Genomic DNA, 17,711 nt, shown 5'->3' with positions numbered 1-17,711 from the left:
GGTATGACAAATTTATGCCGATAATCGTCAATTTTCATCATTACAAGAGCTAAAAAGTGCTATTCTTCAGTATTGGAAAGCTATTGAACTGGAAACACTGCAGAAATTGGTGAAAAGTATGCCAAATCGTATTTTTCAGACAATAAACTGTTCCGGTGGGGCAACGGATCATTTGATGCTTTTTGTTGCTTAAGGAGTGTATCGAAAAGTAGTTAGCAACATTGATTATTGAATAAAAAAGCGAAAAAAAACATATTTTGACATCAGTTTTCGATATATTGTAGAAAAATTACATTTTTATGCATTTCACTGATTATATTGAAGAAAATCCTAGTTTCTGTGAAACACTTGCACTTTGGACTTGACATTCTTCATTAAATTCTGCACAGTTACTTTTGTGACTTTCCTGGTGGCAGCTGTCCAGTTTTTTTCAACTTCTGCATGTTTTGGGACATTGGACATTTTTTGTACCGAAAGTGCCGCTTGACAATTGCCCAATACCTTTCAATTGGCTGAAGATCCGGGCAGTTCGGTGGGTTGATGTCCTTTTCCACGAATTGTACATTATTTTTTGACAACCACTGTAGAACGGAGTTGGAGTAGTGGGCTGAAGCCAAATCCGGCCAGAAGAGAGGAGGAGCCTTATGCTTTCTGTACAGTGGCAGCATTCTCTTCTTCAAACATTCTTCCTCGTACACCTTGGCGTTAATTGTGACCTTCGTGAAGAAAATCGACGACCGCAAACCACAGGTACAAATTGCTTGCCAGAACAACACTTTCTGCCCAAACTTTTCCATCGCCACCTTGGTGTCAACGTCGTCCAGGTCCTGGTACACCGATTTCGTATAATATTGCGGTCCGGGCAGCGCTCGAGAGTCTTCCTTGGCGTAGGATGCATCCGTCTTTATTATGTAGAATCCAGTTATACAGTTTTTGCGCTCTTGTTTTGGCCTGAACTTGCTGTACCAGGGACTTTTTCGGCACCTTCTGTTTCTTGTACGTTTTCAGGGAGTTCCGAACTTTGATCCGTTGAATCTCCCCGATGCTGGTGTTGAACTGCTTGGCCAAATCCCGCGTCGACGCCGATGGGTTTTTCCTGATCTACTCAACCACTTTTAAGTCTCGGCCGGGCTGGCTGGGATCCGGTTTCCTTCCGGATCGGGGCAAATCCTTCATGGAAAGGGTCTTACCGAACTTCTCGATAATATTTTTGATACTGGTGTGGTGCACTTCCACCCGTTTTGCAATTTCGTTGTACGTGACACCACTTTCTGAACACCAAGTGTGCAGAATTTTCTTTCGCGTTTCCGGATCAATTCGACTCATCATTGAAACGATAAACCGTACCGAAACCAATCGATTGCGCAGCTGTTATTGACATGTAAACAAACATGTCACCGCAAAACACGCTGCAAAAAATTAAGCCATTTCAGAGTAATAACTGTTTGAATGTTGCTAACTACTTATCGATACACTCCTTATTTTAATCATCCGAACCTCAACAAACTGCAAGTGGCCTTATAATTTTGAAAAGCCATTTTTCCTAAAAAACGTTCTATCACAAAAGTTTTTCAGCGAAATCAATTAACTCTTGGACTCACATTCGTGTTTTGCAATGTAATTTCATGTTCTATTTTTTGTATATTGAAATTTATGGGTGGCCTTATAATTTTGAAAAGGTCTGTATGCTCATACTTGTACGGCATCGTCTCGTATCGGAGATAAGTCGAACAGGAGTAAATACACATTTGGATCGGGATGGTTTGAATGAACTTTAATTTTTCTCCAACATTGACAGAAGTCTATGTCACCTGCTGACTGAAAATGTGAGATATGTGTCTTAGAAGAGATACGGTTTACGTGGACCACATCATCCAATAACACCTAGTAGCTTCTATGCATGATACATGTAATTCTTACTTTAAAGCTTCGATAGAACTAGAAGCATTCGTTTGTGACTACGAAATGTCATTTTATAATTAAAACAAGTTGTGACAGGAAGTTGAGAATTCCGCTGGAATCTAGAATTCAATTGAAATTATTCTTATGTTGTGCTAAAATGATTAAAATTACCAATCATTTTTCGGTAGAACATAAGTAATTTTGTTATTAAAAAAGACCTCAAGGTTAACCCCACAGGAAACACGTATCTGCTGCTAGGGAAATCATTCCAACCGGTCGCAATCGCGAGGGTGAAGAGAAAGATGAAAAACAAATAAAACCAACGTCGAAAGAAAGATTCGCAGCATGATCGAGACACAGACTCAATGTCGTTCAAGGTAAAATATTCGAGGCCTCTTCTCATTTTCCAACCCCGGCGATTCGATTTGCCAGTGATATGCCTGAGAGGTTGCAAATAAAAAAAAATAAAAATACGAAAAACAGGTTTAACGCCTTAGGTTTGCCTTGAGCTTGAGGATAAGACAGCCGAGCCCGGTTAGATATGGTGATCTTTGCATAAGTATATTTATGAATTCAATAAAATGTCATCTCACACGCCGTCAACTCGGCTTGGCGATGGGATCGTGAAAGTAGCCGTAGTTTACGTTTTTCTCGCCCATAAAGAGCAGCGATCGAGCACAAATGAGGTCGTAGAAGGAAAAAATGCGATATATTATTCGAGATCATTCAGTAAAAACCATTCAAGCGAAGAGGTTGTGTTTCGATTGTACTGGCTCGTGAGTTAACGGCTGATACCGAGACAATTCTAAGCTTCAGGTAGTTAAACTGCCCATAGCAAACGTAATATTCGGGGCGTTTCCCGACTGGAAAGCTAGCAACGAAGGCCATCCCGTTCATACGCACAGAGGTGTAGAAACACAGAGGTGCGAGAGCATAGAAGTGACGAGTCACAGAGGTGCCATCGCATAAAGGTGCGAAGACGAAGGGGTGCAAAGGCACAAAGGTGCTAAAGCAACCCAGTGCTGATCTACCAGGTACCAGAATTTGTACGCTGCGTAGGATCAAAAGAGACGGCATATATCGCGAGGTGCTACACTGCAAGCATCGCATTTGATCGCCACCAAGAGCAAAAGCACTGTACCTGGGGTCAGGTACAGGCAGCACAGCAAGTGCAGTGGTGTTCACAACGACGGCAGAGCAACTGAGATAGCAGTAAACGACAGAAGACTGCCAATTGGAAACAGCAGAAGACTGCCAATTGGAAATCGTTGGAAGAGCTTCACGTCGTTCTTCACGATAAAGGAACAGAGACATCAGCTACAAGGTAGATTTAATTTAATTTATTTTTTATTTCTTATATCTGAAATTTTACTAAACATAAGTTTTTATTTTGGTATTATTAATTTACAAAAAAATTTAATGTAATGGATGATCTTATGGAAGATCATCCGAATCCGATTCCGGATACTAGTAAGAGTTTAAATACTCCGAGGGCTAAACATTATCCACAGGGTACCACTGGGCCATGGATAGTCTATCTTCGAAAAAAAGAAAAGATTTTAAATTTGATGCAAATTACCAAGGATTTGACATCACATTTCTCTGAAGTTAAAGAAATATGTAAAGTTAATAGAGATAAAATTCGAGTTGTTGTCAATGACTTGAAACAGGCGAACGAAATTGTAACCTGTAAATTATTTTCTGTTGAATATCGAGTTTACATTCCATCGAAGGAGGTGGAAATTGACGGTGTCGTGACTGAAGCAAGTCTGACGGCCGATGATTTACTTAAAAATGGAGTTGGTCGTTTTAAAAACTCCATGCTTGAGGGAGTTAAGATACTCGAGTGCAAGCAATTGTACTCAGCATCTATTGTCGATGGAAAAAAGTCGTATCGTCCCTCAGATTCGTTTCGTGTAACATTTGCCGGATCTGCGTTGCCTAGCCATGTCTATATCGATAAAATTCGTCTTCCTGTTCGGCTTTTCGTACCGCATGTTATGAATTGCACGAACTGTAAAAAATTCGGGCATACAGCTACTTACTGTAGTAATAAGTCCAAATGTATCAAATGTCAAGGGCCTCATAAGGATAATCTTTGCGATAAAAATGTTGAAAAATGTGTTTATTGTGGGGAGAGACCTCATGATGATCTTTCAGTATGCGCTGCATTTAAGTTGCGTAAAGACAAAATGAAGCTTTCTTTAAAAGCACGGTCTAAGCGCACATATGCAGAAATGCTTAAAACGGTCATACATGTCTCCCCCTTGGAAACCGAAAACGGTTTTTCAAATCTTATGGAGCCAGAGGAATCTGACTCCGACGGAAATAGTGAAGATACCTCGTTTGTCACTCCTCAAGGGTCTGTTAAGAGGAGATTAACAAACCACAAAATACCTAAAAAGACACCTAAAATTACATCTTCAAAAAAAGATCCCCGTGTTAAAGCTAAAAAGCCAAATTTAAAACCAAAAACTGTGCCTCCTGGTTTGTCAAATTCACAAACCAATCCAGAAACTAGCTTAAGGAAAGACAATAATCCAGTGGGCTCCGTTTCACATTCACCAACAGGATTACTTAAGTTTTCGGAAATTGTAGAATGGATTTTCGCAGCATTCAATATTTCTGAACCTCTAAAGACTATCATAACGGCATTCCTTCCAATAGCTAGAACTTTTTTGAAACAGTTATCAGCTCAATGGCCAGTTCTTTCAGGTTTTGTATCATTTGATGGATAATTTATCATCCGCCGCAAATGATTCAATCACTGTCCTGCAGTGGAATTGTCGAAGCATCATGCCAAAACTTGATTCATTTAAAGTTTTGTTGCATAGTCAAAAATGTGATGTATTTACTTTGTGCGAAACATGGCTTACATCAAACATAGCCTTAAGTTTTAATGACTTTAACATTATACGTCTCGATAGAGACTCTCCGTATGGTGGAGTGCTTTTAGGAATTAAGAAATGTTATTCCTTTTATAGATTAAATATTCCTTCGACTTCTAGTATAGAAGTTGTTGCTTGTCAAATAAACATTAAAGGAAAGGACATTTGCATTGCTTCAGTATATATTCCTCCAAGAGCTCAAGTTGGACAACGACAGCTTAATGAAATTGTCGAAGCCCTTCCTGCTCCACGTTTGATTTTAGGAGATTTCAATTCGCACGGAATGATGTGGGGTTCCGTTTACAATGATAGCAGATCATCCTTAATATATAATATTTGCGACAATTTTAGCATGACGGTACTAAATATGGGTAGCATGACACGGATCCCAAGACCTCCTGCACGTCCAAGTGCATTAGATTTATCTCTTTGCTCGACTTCAATTCGACTAGATTGCACCTGGAAAGTATTTCCTGATTTACACGGTAGCGATCATTTACCAATCATCATCTCAATTAGCAGTAACAAAGGCATTGCTAATTCAGTTAATATTCCATATGATTTGACAAAAAATATTGACTGGATTAAATACCAAAGTAATATTTCAAGTGCCTTAACTTCAATGGAAGAGCTCCCCCCACTTGAAGAATATGACTTCCTCGTTTGTTCGATTCTGGAGGCCGCAGAACAAGCCCAAACCAAACGATTTCTTGGTCCATCGTCTAACAGAAGGCCTCCAAACCCTTGGTGGGACAAAGAGTGCTCAGATGCTAAGCACGCGAAACAAAATGCCTTCAAGATGTTTTTAAAACGAGGAGGAGGAACTCCTCAGAATTTTGAAAAATTCTTGACTTTAGAAACCAAGTACAAGAGCATACTTCGGGCCAAGAAATGTAGCTATTGGAGACATTTTGTCGAAGGTTTGTCAAGAGAAACCTCAATGAGCACTCTTTGGAATACGGCCAGACGAATGAGGAATCGTAACGTAGGAAATGAGAGTGAGGAATACTCGAACCGATGGATATTTGATTTTGCGAGGAAAGTTTGTCCAGATTCTGTTCCTACGCATAGCATTATTAGGGAATCTTTTTCAAATAATGGTTCCATTGATAGCCCCTTTTCTATGATGGAATTTTCCATAGCACTCATGTCTTGTAACAATAACGCTCCTGGGTTGGACAGAATTAAATTCAACTTGGTGAAGAATCTGCCCGACCTCGCAAAAAGACGTTTGTTGGAATTGTTCAACAAGCTTCTTGAGCAAAATATTGTTCCACCTGACTGGAGGCAAGTGAAAGTTATCGCCATTCAAAAGCCGGGGAAACCAGCTTCCAATCACAACTCATATAGACCCATCGCGATGTTGTCCTGCATCAGAAAATTGTTCGAAAAAATTATTCTACGACGTCTCGACACTTGGGTCGAGACGAACGGTTTGTTGTCAGATACTCAGTTTGGCTTCCGTAGAAATAAAGGGACGAATGATTGCCTTGCATTACTTTCGTCTGACATCCAAATTGCCTTCGCTCAAAAGCAACAAATGGCATCTGTATTTTTAGACATTAAAGGAGCATTTGATTCAGTTTCCATTGATGTTCTTTCAGACAAGCTTCACCAACATGGACTCCCAGCGGTTATAAATAATTATTTGCACAACCTTTTGTCAGAGAAACGCATGCATTTTTCACATGGCGATTTGGTAACATTCAGAATTAGCTACATGGGTCTACCGCAAGGCTCTTGCCTCAGTCCGCTCCTCTATAATTTTTACGTAAATGACATTGACAGCTGTCTAGTATCCCCATGTACACTAAGACAATTGGCAGATGATGGCGTAGTTTCAGTTACTGGACCCAAAGCTATTGATCTGCATAAACCATTGCAAGATACCTTAGATAACTTGTCCGATTGGGCTGTTCATCTTGGTATCGAATTCTCTGCGGAGAAAACAGAGTTAGTCGTCTTTTCAAGAAAGCATGATCCCGCGCAGCTTCAGCTCCATATGATGGGAAGAATGATCCAACAGGTTTTGACTTTCAAATACCTCGGGGTGTGGTTTGATTCCAAATGCACGTGGGGAGGACACATTAGGTTTCTGATAACAAAATGCCAACAAAGAGTAAATTTTCTTCGAACAATAACCGGATCTTGGTGGGGTGCTCATCCGGAAGATCTAATAAAATTGTATCAGACAACGATACTTTCAGTGATGGAATATGGATGCGTTTGCTTTCGTTCCGCTGCAAACTCTCATATTATCAAATTAGAGCGAATTCAATATCGTTGTTTGCGAATTGCTTTAGGCTGCATGCATTCGACACATACAATGAGTCTTGAAGTTCTGGCGGGAGTTCTTCCATTGAAGGATCGTTTTTGGGAGCTTTCGTCGCGACTGCTAATAAGATGCGAGGTACTGAATCCCCTAGTTATTAATAACTTCGAAAGGCTAGTTGAGCTTCAATCTCAAACAAGATTCATGACTGTATATTTTAACCATATGTCACAGGAAATCAACCCTTCAAGATATATTCCTATCCGTGTCAGCCTCCTAAATGTCCCTGACTCAACTTTATTTTTCGACACATCCATGCAGCGCGAAGTGCGTGGAATTCCGGAACACCTACGCTCGTTGGAAATCCCAAAAATATTTACAAGTAAGTTCAGGCATATCGACTCTGAGAAAATGTTTTACACGGACGGATCGCGAATTGAAGAAGCGACAGGGTTTGGTATGTTCAACAATAATGTTTCGGTCTCCTTTAGGCTTCAAGAACCTGCATCTGTTTATATAGCAGAGTTAGCAGCAGTTCATTATAGTTTGAGTATAATCGTCACATTATCTCCAAACCATTATTTTCTTTTCACAGATAGTCTGAGTGCAATTGAAGCCATTCGCTCAAAGGCTGCTGGCAAAAATGAACCTTTTTTCTTGGGCAAAATAAAACAGTGCCTGAACGTCATATTGAATAATAATTATCAAATCACAATAGTTTGGGTTCCGGCTCATTGCTCCATTCCAGGCAATGAAAGAGCCGATATTTTAGCCAAACGTGGTGCTATTGAGGGTGAAATTTATGAGAGACCAATTGCTTTCAATGAATTCTATAGCGCGTCTCGCCAAAGAACACTTGCCAGCTGGCAAGCTTCTTGGGATAAAGATGATCTGGGTCGGTGGATGCACTCAATTATTCCTAAAATATCGACAAAGGCATGGTTCAGGGGACTGGATGTGAGTAGAGATTTCATTCGTGTGATGTCCAGACTCATGTCCAATCACTACACGTTAGATGCACATCTCCTTCGAATTGGACTTTCCGAGACTAATCATTGTGCTTGTGGCGAAGGTTACCGCGATATTGACCATGTTGTTTGGACATGCGTGGAGTATCGTGATGTCAGATCTCAACTAATAAATTCCTTGCGTACCCAAGGTAGACTATCCAATGTCCCAGTTCGCGACATTCTTGCTTGTCGTGACGTTCCTTACATGAAACTTCTTTATTATTTCATTAAGTCCATTGGAGTTCCAATTTAAATTTTATTTTATGTTAGATTGTTTTCTCTTCCATGAGCTCAACCAATAGCCAGCTATCTTATATTAAATAAAAGTGATGAACTGATACAAACAAACCTGAAATAGTTATAAGATCATGTACAAAATAAATGTATTTCATTTAATGTAATTTATAATAGCAACTCGCTTGATAAAAACAGTGTTTAGATTAACTAATGAATACCAACATACTAATAGGATATTCGAAATGTATTAGGTTTAAAGTACTATGTATTGTAGATGCCACGGCGAAGAAAAACTTATGTATATTGCCTATGAAATAAACGTATTTATGAAAAAAAAAAAAAAATTATTCGAGATCAATCCAGGATTCTGAGTAAATATTTAAGCAAAATAGTAGTCATCGTCAATGTTATAAAGTTTATATTTCAATATGCCCCGTATTCTCGGAGATACTCTCATCAACCGAACCCGAACAAAGTTATATTCCTGTTGTAAACTGGGAAATATGCTGTAAAATGTCGTAAAACTCAAACACATGATCTCTCGCTGATCCATTAATAGCACGGTGAGGTAAACTTATTTTTATAGTTGCGGGCCGGTCACTGTGCTATTTAAAATATATGCCGATGCAAGAACCTGTTTCTGTTCCGAATATTTTGACTCCCGCAGGAGATCCTGCCTATTCTGATTCAAAATGTTTATGGTGGGCGTTTATTGATTAAGGGACGGAAAGGAACACATCATTTCATCGTATTTGAGATCATTGATCTTTGAGTTTCTCCATAGAATTTTTTAACAGTAAATCGAGCTGAAATGACAGCACAATTATTATTATTTGTCACTTCTCAGATCATTTTTGGGATCGAAGAATGTTAGGCCTTCCCAAACGCGTCCGCCTTTGTATAATCGTACAAAATAAAACACAACAATTTGACAGACATTTATAACAATAGCATCACTATTGTTCTTGTAAAAGTGAAATGATTTATCATAAGAGGATTATATCATTGTTTAGACCACAATCGAAGACTATTAGCTTGCTCTAGATCGTCATCCTTTCCATGTGTCTAGAGAGTACTTGAAGTTGATTATGCTTTCATGTGCAGTTTATAGATCATCGCGCACTTACTAATAGTGCCACAGAAATGGAATCGCGCTGCTCAAAGTGATGATACTCAACGAATGTGTGTTCAGAGAAGATTGCCGTTTGAATCCAAGCTTGTGAAAATTGGTCACGTCAACTCTGAGCAAAGTGAGTGACATTTTTTTTTTTCATTTTCTTGGTGCAACTCACCCTGAAATTCCGGAACCGGATGTCGGATCGGGATAAAATTCAATAGCGATCTATGGTACTATAAGACCTTTCATTTGAATTTGTGAAAATCGGTTCATCAATCTTAGAGAAAATCGAGTGACATTATTTGTCACATACACACAGACATACATACATACACACACAGACATTTTGTGATCTCGACGAACTGAGTCGAATGGTATATGCCACTCTGCGGGTGATTACATAGCCTTTCTATATGAGAAAAGCAAAAAGTTAATTGAAAATTCGATTTAACAACCGTCTCTTCAAATTTCTCTAAACAATTTCAAACCTGTTTTTGAAACCAGCACATCGATAAAAAATGCGATTCGTGGTTTTTGAAAAATTAAGTAGTTGCAGTTGAAAATGATTTTACAGATCAAATACAATAGATTTATTCATCGTAATCTTTCTCTTGGAAGTAGCCAATTCCGAAATAAATTTGGAAAAAAACTGGATTCTTTTCAAGTTGCGCAATTTTTTATTTAACCGGTGAAGCTCGGAAACTGTTAAAGGCACAAAAATGGTGTCGAAGGAGAAGTTTTAAGATATCGTTTGAGCACCGTATAAAAAATGAACAGAAAACAATTGCTGAAGTATACCAAAATTGACTGAACCATCAAATGAAAAAAAGTTCTCTTGAAATAAAAAAATGGATTTTAAATAACACTTAAAAATTCACAATTGTTGTTAATTGGATTAATGTGAATTGAAAAGTAAAGACCGCTGAAATAACTTTTTGGCAAATTATTTTAAAAAAAATCGAGGAGACATTTTTTAAATTTGATTTTTCGTTTAGTTTTTTAGTGCTCAATCAGTTTCCTAGAAGTTTCCTATTAGAGCTGAAGAGATATAAAAAAATGGTACAGAAAAAAATCATTCGCCCTTTTTTAAAGTCATTCTACAATCGGATTGTTCTATCTATTCGTAAAAAATAAATGGTTTATCATACTGAAGACGTGTGCGTAATTTATTTTAATTGGAATATTTAAACTCTGACGACCTGCTACACATTTCTGGAATAGCTCAGTTGTGAAGTATTGCGTGAAGTGATGAAAAAACATCATTGTTGTATTTTTTTTTTCTTAAAAATTGAGAAATAAGTCGATAAAACATGATTTTCGGTGTCCACTGTATCTCTGCGCAGACTAATCAGAAGTCAACAAATCAAAGCAGTATAGATAGAGTAGATGTTTTCTAGACTTCAACGTTTCTGTATGATTTTTATATTTTTTTTTGTATTTTGGCGATTGTTTACAGTCAAACTACGATTTTTCACGGAAAACAATCCGCCATTCTGTAACTGTAAAACCTACCCAAAATAACAAAAAACGAAAAGGAAATCGTTAGGGTCTGGTATTTTACATGTAGAAAGTGTGCGCAAAATTTGAAAAAAATTGGACAGTAGTTTTTGAGTGACAATGGACACGGACTTTCAAAACCTTCTTTCGAGAAAAACGCGTTTAAATTTTTTTGTCTATAAAATCGAGGGAAATAATTTATTATTCTAGGGAGCCCGTAGGGTCTAACATGTTCCAAAAACATGATTTTTTTTTTATAATTTGTTATAATGAAACATATCAAGAATGTTTTGTAAAGTTTTTAGGTCAATCGAAGCAGAAATAATGGACCTGTGCGCCGAACTCTCACTTCTTCGCAGTATGAAATAAGCATAAATTTTTGGTGATATTTCGTTTTGAGCTAAAGCGAATGTGTGTCGAATTCCGTTGATTGTAGGTTAAGTAATCAGAAAAATAATGAAGAGAAACATTAACCGTTTAGTCGTTTGACAATTCTGCTGTCCGAAAACATAAATTTGAACAAATAATTTGTGGGCGAGACGAAGTACGACGGGTCAGCTAGTATATATATATATATATATATATATATATATATATATATATATATATATATATATATATATATATATATATATATATATATATATATATATATATATATATATATATATATATATATATATATATATATATATATATATATATATATATATATATATATATATATATATATATATATATATATATATATATATATATATATAAATGCAGAGGCCATCCTTTGTAATCGCATCACTAAAGAACGGATGGACGGATTTCCATGATTATTTTTTTGTTTGATCAGTTTCTATCCCCATCAGGTTCGTACATCAAAAAAATTAGAAAAATTCACCGGAAAAGTGGGAAAAATCCATAAAATTGTTTTGTATGGACAATGGAATTTTCGGTTGAAAAAGTCGTCTATGCTTGCTAGATCATCGATAGGTGTTTGGCGCACAACGAGTTGCATAAGTGCTTGGCAGTCGAAGAAAAGAATACTAGATCGTTAGAAAATCTTTTGGCGCACAACGCGTTGTTTTCTGTGGAGATTTCACATGCGTACTTCATCGATGTGATTCGTCATTTCGTACCACGTGCTTAAAGGTGTATCAAAATAATTGTACAAATGACATCATTGCGTAATATGTTACTAACCAAATAAATGTTGTATTAAAACCATTGTCGGTAGGAGAAAAAAATCTAATATTCTATACCAGTCAACAAATCAGCAAATTGTGGAACAAATTGAAGAATGGAAGTACTATGCAAGTTTTAACGTAAAAATAAAGAATTCATCTTTCACATGAATTAATTTATTAAGGCGCGTATTATGAGTGCTAATTAGATGCTACTGTCAAATACGATTTCTGTAATGGAATGAGATTTTTTGATGTTTGTGAAGAACATCAAAATTTGACAGATCAGGAGGAAACTTGCGGGACTTCAGTTTCATTGCCATGAGTTCAGATGCAGAGTCTCACAACCATAAGTGCATATTGTAAATATCCCATTTTTCCAATAAGAAACTCGGGCTTATCTTTTCAATAGCCGGAGTAGCAGGTAGTGAATATTAGTAACAATTTCTATTACCCACAGCTACCAGGTCAATTCGGTCACATGCAATGTGTAAAAAAAGGATGTTTTTGCGCAATTACCGAACATTCAAAAGAAGACAGTCAGAACTGTTTTTGAATTTAACTTAAGATTCGTTCTATGACTTAAACTTTTTTCCATTGCTACGAATCTATCGAGAAGAGTGTGTATACTGCGGTATTATGCGGTCTTTTTTATGCGATTTTTTATGCGACTTTTTTATGCGAATTTTCAGAATTATGCGGTTTTTTTATGCGAAGTTTCAGAGCTATGCGGTTTTTTATGCGAATTTTCAGAGTTATGCGGTTTCCCTTCTGCGGTTTTTTAATGCGAACTTTCAGAGTTATGCGGTTTTTTTATGCGAAGTTTTAGAGTTATGCGTTTTTTATGCGAATTTTCAGAGTTAAGCTGTTTTTTTATGCGGTACGTGAACTTGCATAAAAAAAGACTTCAGTGTACCTTGAAACCATTATTTATGAGATCAGCTGTTCCTGTTCAATACATTAGCTCAAATGGTAATACGAGTACTGGTACATTGACTGCCTATTTTCGCTTCACTGTAACAGAAGTATTGCACTCTTCGCACATTGATTCTCCGGTCTCTCATCGCGATTCGTTGATTGTAGGGTGAGTATTCGGCAAAACACACTTCGAAAAAACTTTGTGATTTTACATCTTATAAGATATACATAAATGAAGCGTCGCATTTCACGTTAATATACGTTCAAGAACATGTACATAAAATTCAACGAAATAAAAGAAAAATACGGACAGTGAGAGCGGTGACTTGATCCGAGAATCATTGGATCGCAAAGTACGTCCATTAATCGACTGAGCCATGGAAGCACGCATCAGCTTTTCTTACACAAAAATTCAAGCAGTTGCACTTGCTATCCGAAAAGAAATAACATTCGGAAACAGTAAAATTCAGGCTCATCCTGCATTAGGTAATTACAAATGGAATTTTCCGTCATTTGACAAATTAAGTCTTAATGAATTGCATCATATGTTGGATTAGATCTCCATGTAAAATTCAAATTTTGTGTGTGTGAGTATATTTAAATGAATTCATTGTTCATTATCAAGTTAAATAACAGTATATTGAATGTCACTGTCATTTGAATTTTTTTAACGTCCTGCAATTAATTGCTATATTTCTAATAAAACATTGATCTGACACGCTGCGTAACATCGATTCACTACGACTTCTTTATGGTATTAGACTAGCGGTGAGAGAGAAGAGAAGTAAAAGCCATTTGAAAATTTGCGAAATCAATTTGAATAAGAGAACCTGTTATTCCGATCCTGTAAACTTAGGAACGGTTTCGTATTCAACAGAAAAGAAGATAAACAAAGTTACGACCATTTGAGAAGTTCACAGAGAATTCAAGAAAACTACGTCGTCGAGACGAAGTTCGACGGGTCTGCTAGTTGTAAATAAATCACTTAAAAAAGAGACGTCAATTAAATTAACGCAAATTAAGATCGCGTAAATTGAGGTTGTAGTATAGTAACATAAATTTTTCACTTACCTCCAAGATCTCCGCACTCTGTGGTTTCTTCTTCCGGACGTCATCTCGCTCGTCTGAATTATTCGAGCCTGCTTTGATCTCACTGTTCACCACACTCATCGACATGTTCGCCTCACTCTCGTCGATAACGGACGTATCTGCTTCACAACCCACCTCACTGCTATTCCTGGAAGATTTTCCTCCGGCCGACGGTTTGCTTATGTCGACACCGACCCGCTGCATTGCAGCGTGCTTCTGTACAACCTCCTTTATCTTGTCCTGCTCTTCGCCAATCCAGTGCTTGAAACCACTCCACTTGCGCGTCAGTTTCGCCTTCTTTTTATCGAAATCGATGAAATGCTTGCTGGTGTTTCTGTTCTTCAGTAGCGTGAGCCGTCGCTCGCAAGGATGCAACTGATTTCGATGTTCGCAGTATTCGTTGTTGTCTTCCCTGAACGCTTCTGTTTCATTGATTTGGCGGGTGATTTCATCGAGTTCCTCTATCGACAGAAACAGATTTCGAGCTTCTAAACTTTGAAAACTAGCCGATTTCAGATCGAATTCTTCCTCTTGGGTACTGCTCGAGTGTAGGCTTTGAATACTACCGGAGTAGTCGAATGCATGATTTTGCAGTACACCGTTGGAAGAGGTAACATGATGACCGTTCGGTATATTGTGGTAGATGTTAGTAGGACCACCATCACTGACTAGCGAGATGTCGATCTCATTCAAGATGAGATGCGCTTGATCGAGATCGTAGGATGAATGATCAACTTTGGAACTGCGTGGAAAATCATAAATGCTATCCACGGCAGGGCTATTTGGCACGGTGGTTGAGGTATTCTTTGCACTACCATTACTCTCGGCGGACAGATTGAGTGATGGTGCTTTCTCAAACAGCTTCCGAAGGTCCGTTTGGTGCAGATTATGGGCAGATTTGGAACGAATTCTCCGTAAATTGATTGCGCTCTTGTCGTTTTCATCGAAATATGTGCTGTAGTTGTTGTTGTTGTGTTCAGGGAGAAATGTGAATTTAATCTCACTGAAGTTCGGCAGTGAACTGTTGGCATCGACGAATATGTCGTTCTCGCTGTCATCCGAAGTAGAACGGGCTACGACTGAGGTAGGAACTGGTGATTGGGACAGACGTGGAGTAGACGAAACGATAGATTTCTCCGCAGGTTCCTCATCAAAATTGAACTTCATCGTTTTGGATATCAGAACGGGGACTCCGATTTCTGGTCGGAAATCATCCGATCGGCCCCCAGTCATATCATAGCTTCCGGTGACGGGTTCTGCAACACTACTTTTTCTGCCGGGTGATTTACGCATCAACCGACTGCCTATCGCCGAGTATCTTCTGGTAATCTTGTCCAGTATGTTGGACGAGGGAGAACGAGCATGTTTACCGGCTATTTCCACGCTGTAATGTTTCTTCATGTTTGATTCTGCGGAATCTTTGTAGAGGAAAGATAACAACACTACTTTAATTTCGTAACATTCAATTAATCTTTTCACTTTTGCTCATTTGTGACGGTTCACCGAGGTAACACGGTTGATTCATTGTGATAAGGATCTTCGCAGTAAACTGTAGCACGGCACAAGTAAATCAGTACACCAAAATCTGTGTGTGCGAGGAAGCAGACACTAAACTAATAATTTTGAACTGTTTTATTTTGCTGCTACTCCTTCCCCAGTAAGCGATTCGTTCGGTAGCTCTTTAATTTCATTGGCGAACAGTAAAATAAACGAAAATGGTTTTGTTATGGTACTAATTTTCTCGAGAGTTCGGTTGGTGTGACTGCGCGGTGGTGCGAGTGGTGCTTTACTGATCGCGGAGATTGTAGATTGACTTCAATCGCCAACCGGTGGCTTTATAAAGATAATGTCATAAGTCTTCGATCTTAAGCTACGGTAGCAAAAAGCTGAAACGTGAGCGACTTTGGGGGCAGATTTACGGAGCATTAAGGGCTGACGCCTGCGCGTTCCAATGTCTCTACGGGCACCTGTCAGGTCGCGCAAGTCGAAACGATTTATCACTTTGATGCAAAAGATAACGGCGATAGGGATTGAAGGGCAGTGAAAAGTGAAGCGAATATCGGAGTTTAGGTTTTAAATAAAAGGGTTTTTGGAGCGAGAAGTTTGATGAGAGGACAAAGTCAATGATTTGAAAAACACAAACAGAAAAATATTCAAACGATTTCGTGATTCCGTATAAATCTAAATCGGAAAAAAACTAATTTTCCGCAACAATTCAATTTAGCTTTTTCTGTTCTAAAAAGAAAAAAGGTGTCGAATGTGAGGTGTTGCCGTTAGACGAAGCGAATTACTTTCAGTCGATGCGGAAAGTGCTGAACCCGTTGGACTGGCATTGCTCCCACACAAACTGAACCGGGAACTTCAAAGTCTAAAGCAATGGAAAGAAGAAGTAAAACGATGATATCGCAACCTCCGAATAATGGGTTCGGATTCTGGCGTATAATCAACCCAAGAAAGCAACTGGCTGCTTTGATACGGGAGAAAAATTAGATTTTAATAAATTCGTTCAGGTTAAATGTTGAGCTTAGTCGGATGTGTGCTTGAAAGCCAAATCATTTGTTATACGCACTTTATCGATCACGAAATGAAAGCCTTGGGAGCTTGCGGTTTTGTTTGAAGAAATTAGATTGATGATTGCGCCAGTGACATGCCATCAGTTATGGTCGATGATGACAGTCTTAATTCGTCGTGTCAGTGATTAATTGGTCTAAACGGTGAGTGCTGCTGATTCGAATGTTGAATACCAACTAAAAAAATGCAATTACGATAAGATCGCTTATTATAAGCTTAACAGTCACTCACAATAATTCGAATACTAAATGTCAAATCCCATCGGTTAAGTCATCTATGCTTACACTTATTTGCGATGCCGTCCACGCAGTTCAGCCTCAGTAGTCGGTGGAAGCGAAAGTGACGATTTTTTCATCAAAGTAAAATTTGCTAACTTCAGAATGTTTGGGTTCTGGAATATACTCTTAAAGACAAAATATATTCGATGTGAGTTTTTAACTGATTAAGATGCCCTGAATCGAATAGTGCTAGTGGTTTTTATGATAAAATAATTATTGTTTATGTTATGACTTCGCAAAGGCGGTGGGGCGAAAATGGCAACTTTTTGGTGGGGTGAAAACTGACCACTAGATTCGGTTTGAGTTGAACATTTTTTGTTCAGGGTGGCAAGTGAATTAGCGATTTCAATTTCCCGGATTTCCCGGTGCGCGAGACTAAAAATTTCCGGTTTTTTTACATGTCAAAAAAACATCGAGAGTTGAGAAATAAGTATTTTTCTGGTATTTTCTTGGAACTACGATTAAAACTCTCATCCACAGTTTGTCCAAAGGCTTATCTTCTGAACTAACAGTATCATCCAGCCCAATGTATTCCATCTTTATTTTGTCTTTTACTTCGCCAGTAACTTCGATGTAACAATAGGATTAAAACAAGAACATATCTGGCCAACGGTGATGAAAGTGATCAGTCTTGCATTTCACGAAGGAATGAAGCATCAAAATTATTGCAATTTTCTTGAAAAATTGTAGTTTGTAGTAGTTTTCCAGAAATATCATCAGTTATTTGAAAGCCTAATGATGAAAAATTAAATTTAAA

The 17,711-nt window shown here is 38.0% G+C and overlaps 1 protein-coding gene across 7 annotated transcripts in view; it reads right to left on the bottom strand.

Moving 5' to 3' along the window:
* Positions 1–17,711, bottom strand: part of LOC131438766 (uncharacterized) — an 80,247-nt gene that overhangs the window by 23,716 nt on the left and 38,820 nt on the right. For 2 of the 7 annotated variants that reach the window (XM_058609012.1, XM_058609018.1), the window contains exon 2: positions 14,088–15,690. In XM_058609012.1, the coding sequence (XP_058464995.1) occupies positions 14,088–15,506 (1,419 nt within the window). In that variant the 5' untranslated portion in view covers positions 15,507–15,690. Of the gene's footprint in view, positions 1–14,087; positions 15,785–17,711 lie in introns of all 7 variants that reach the window. The other 5 variants (XM_058609014.1, XM_058609015.1, XM_058609017.1 and 2 more) reach the window with 5 other exon arrangements.

This window comes from Malaya genurostris, chromosome 3, assembly GCF_030247185.1.
Source record: "Malaya genurostris strain Urasoe2022 chromosome 3, Malgen_1.1, whole genome shotgun sequence".
In the NCBI taxonomy this organism is placed as follows: domain Eukaryota; kingdom Metazoa; phylum Arthropoda; class Insecta; order Diptera; family Culicidae; genus Malaya; species Malaya genurostris.
Note: the sequence above shows the minus strand (reverse complement) of the source record. Positions and strands in the feature narration are given on the sequence as shown.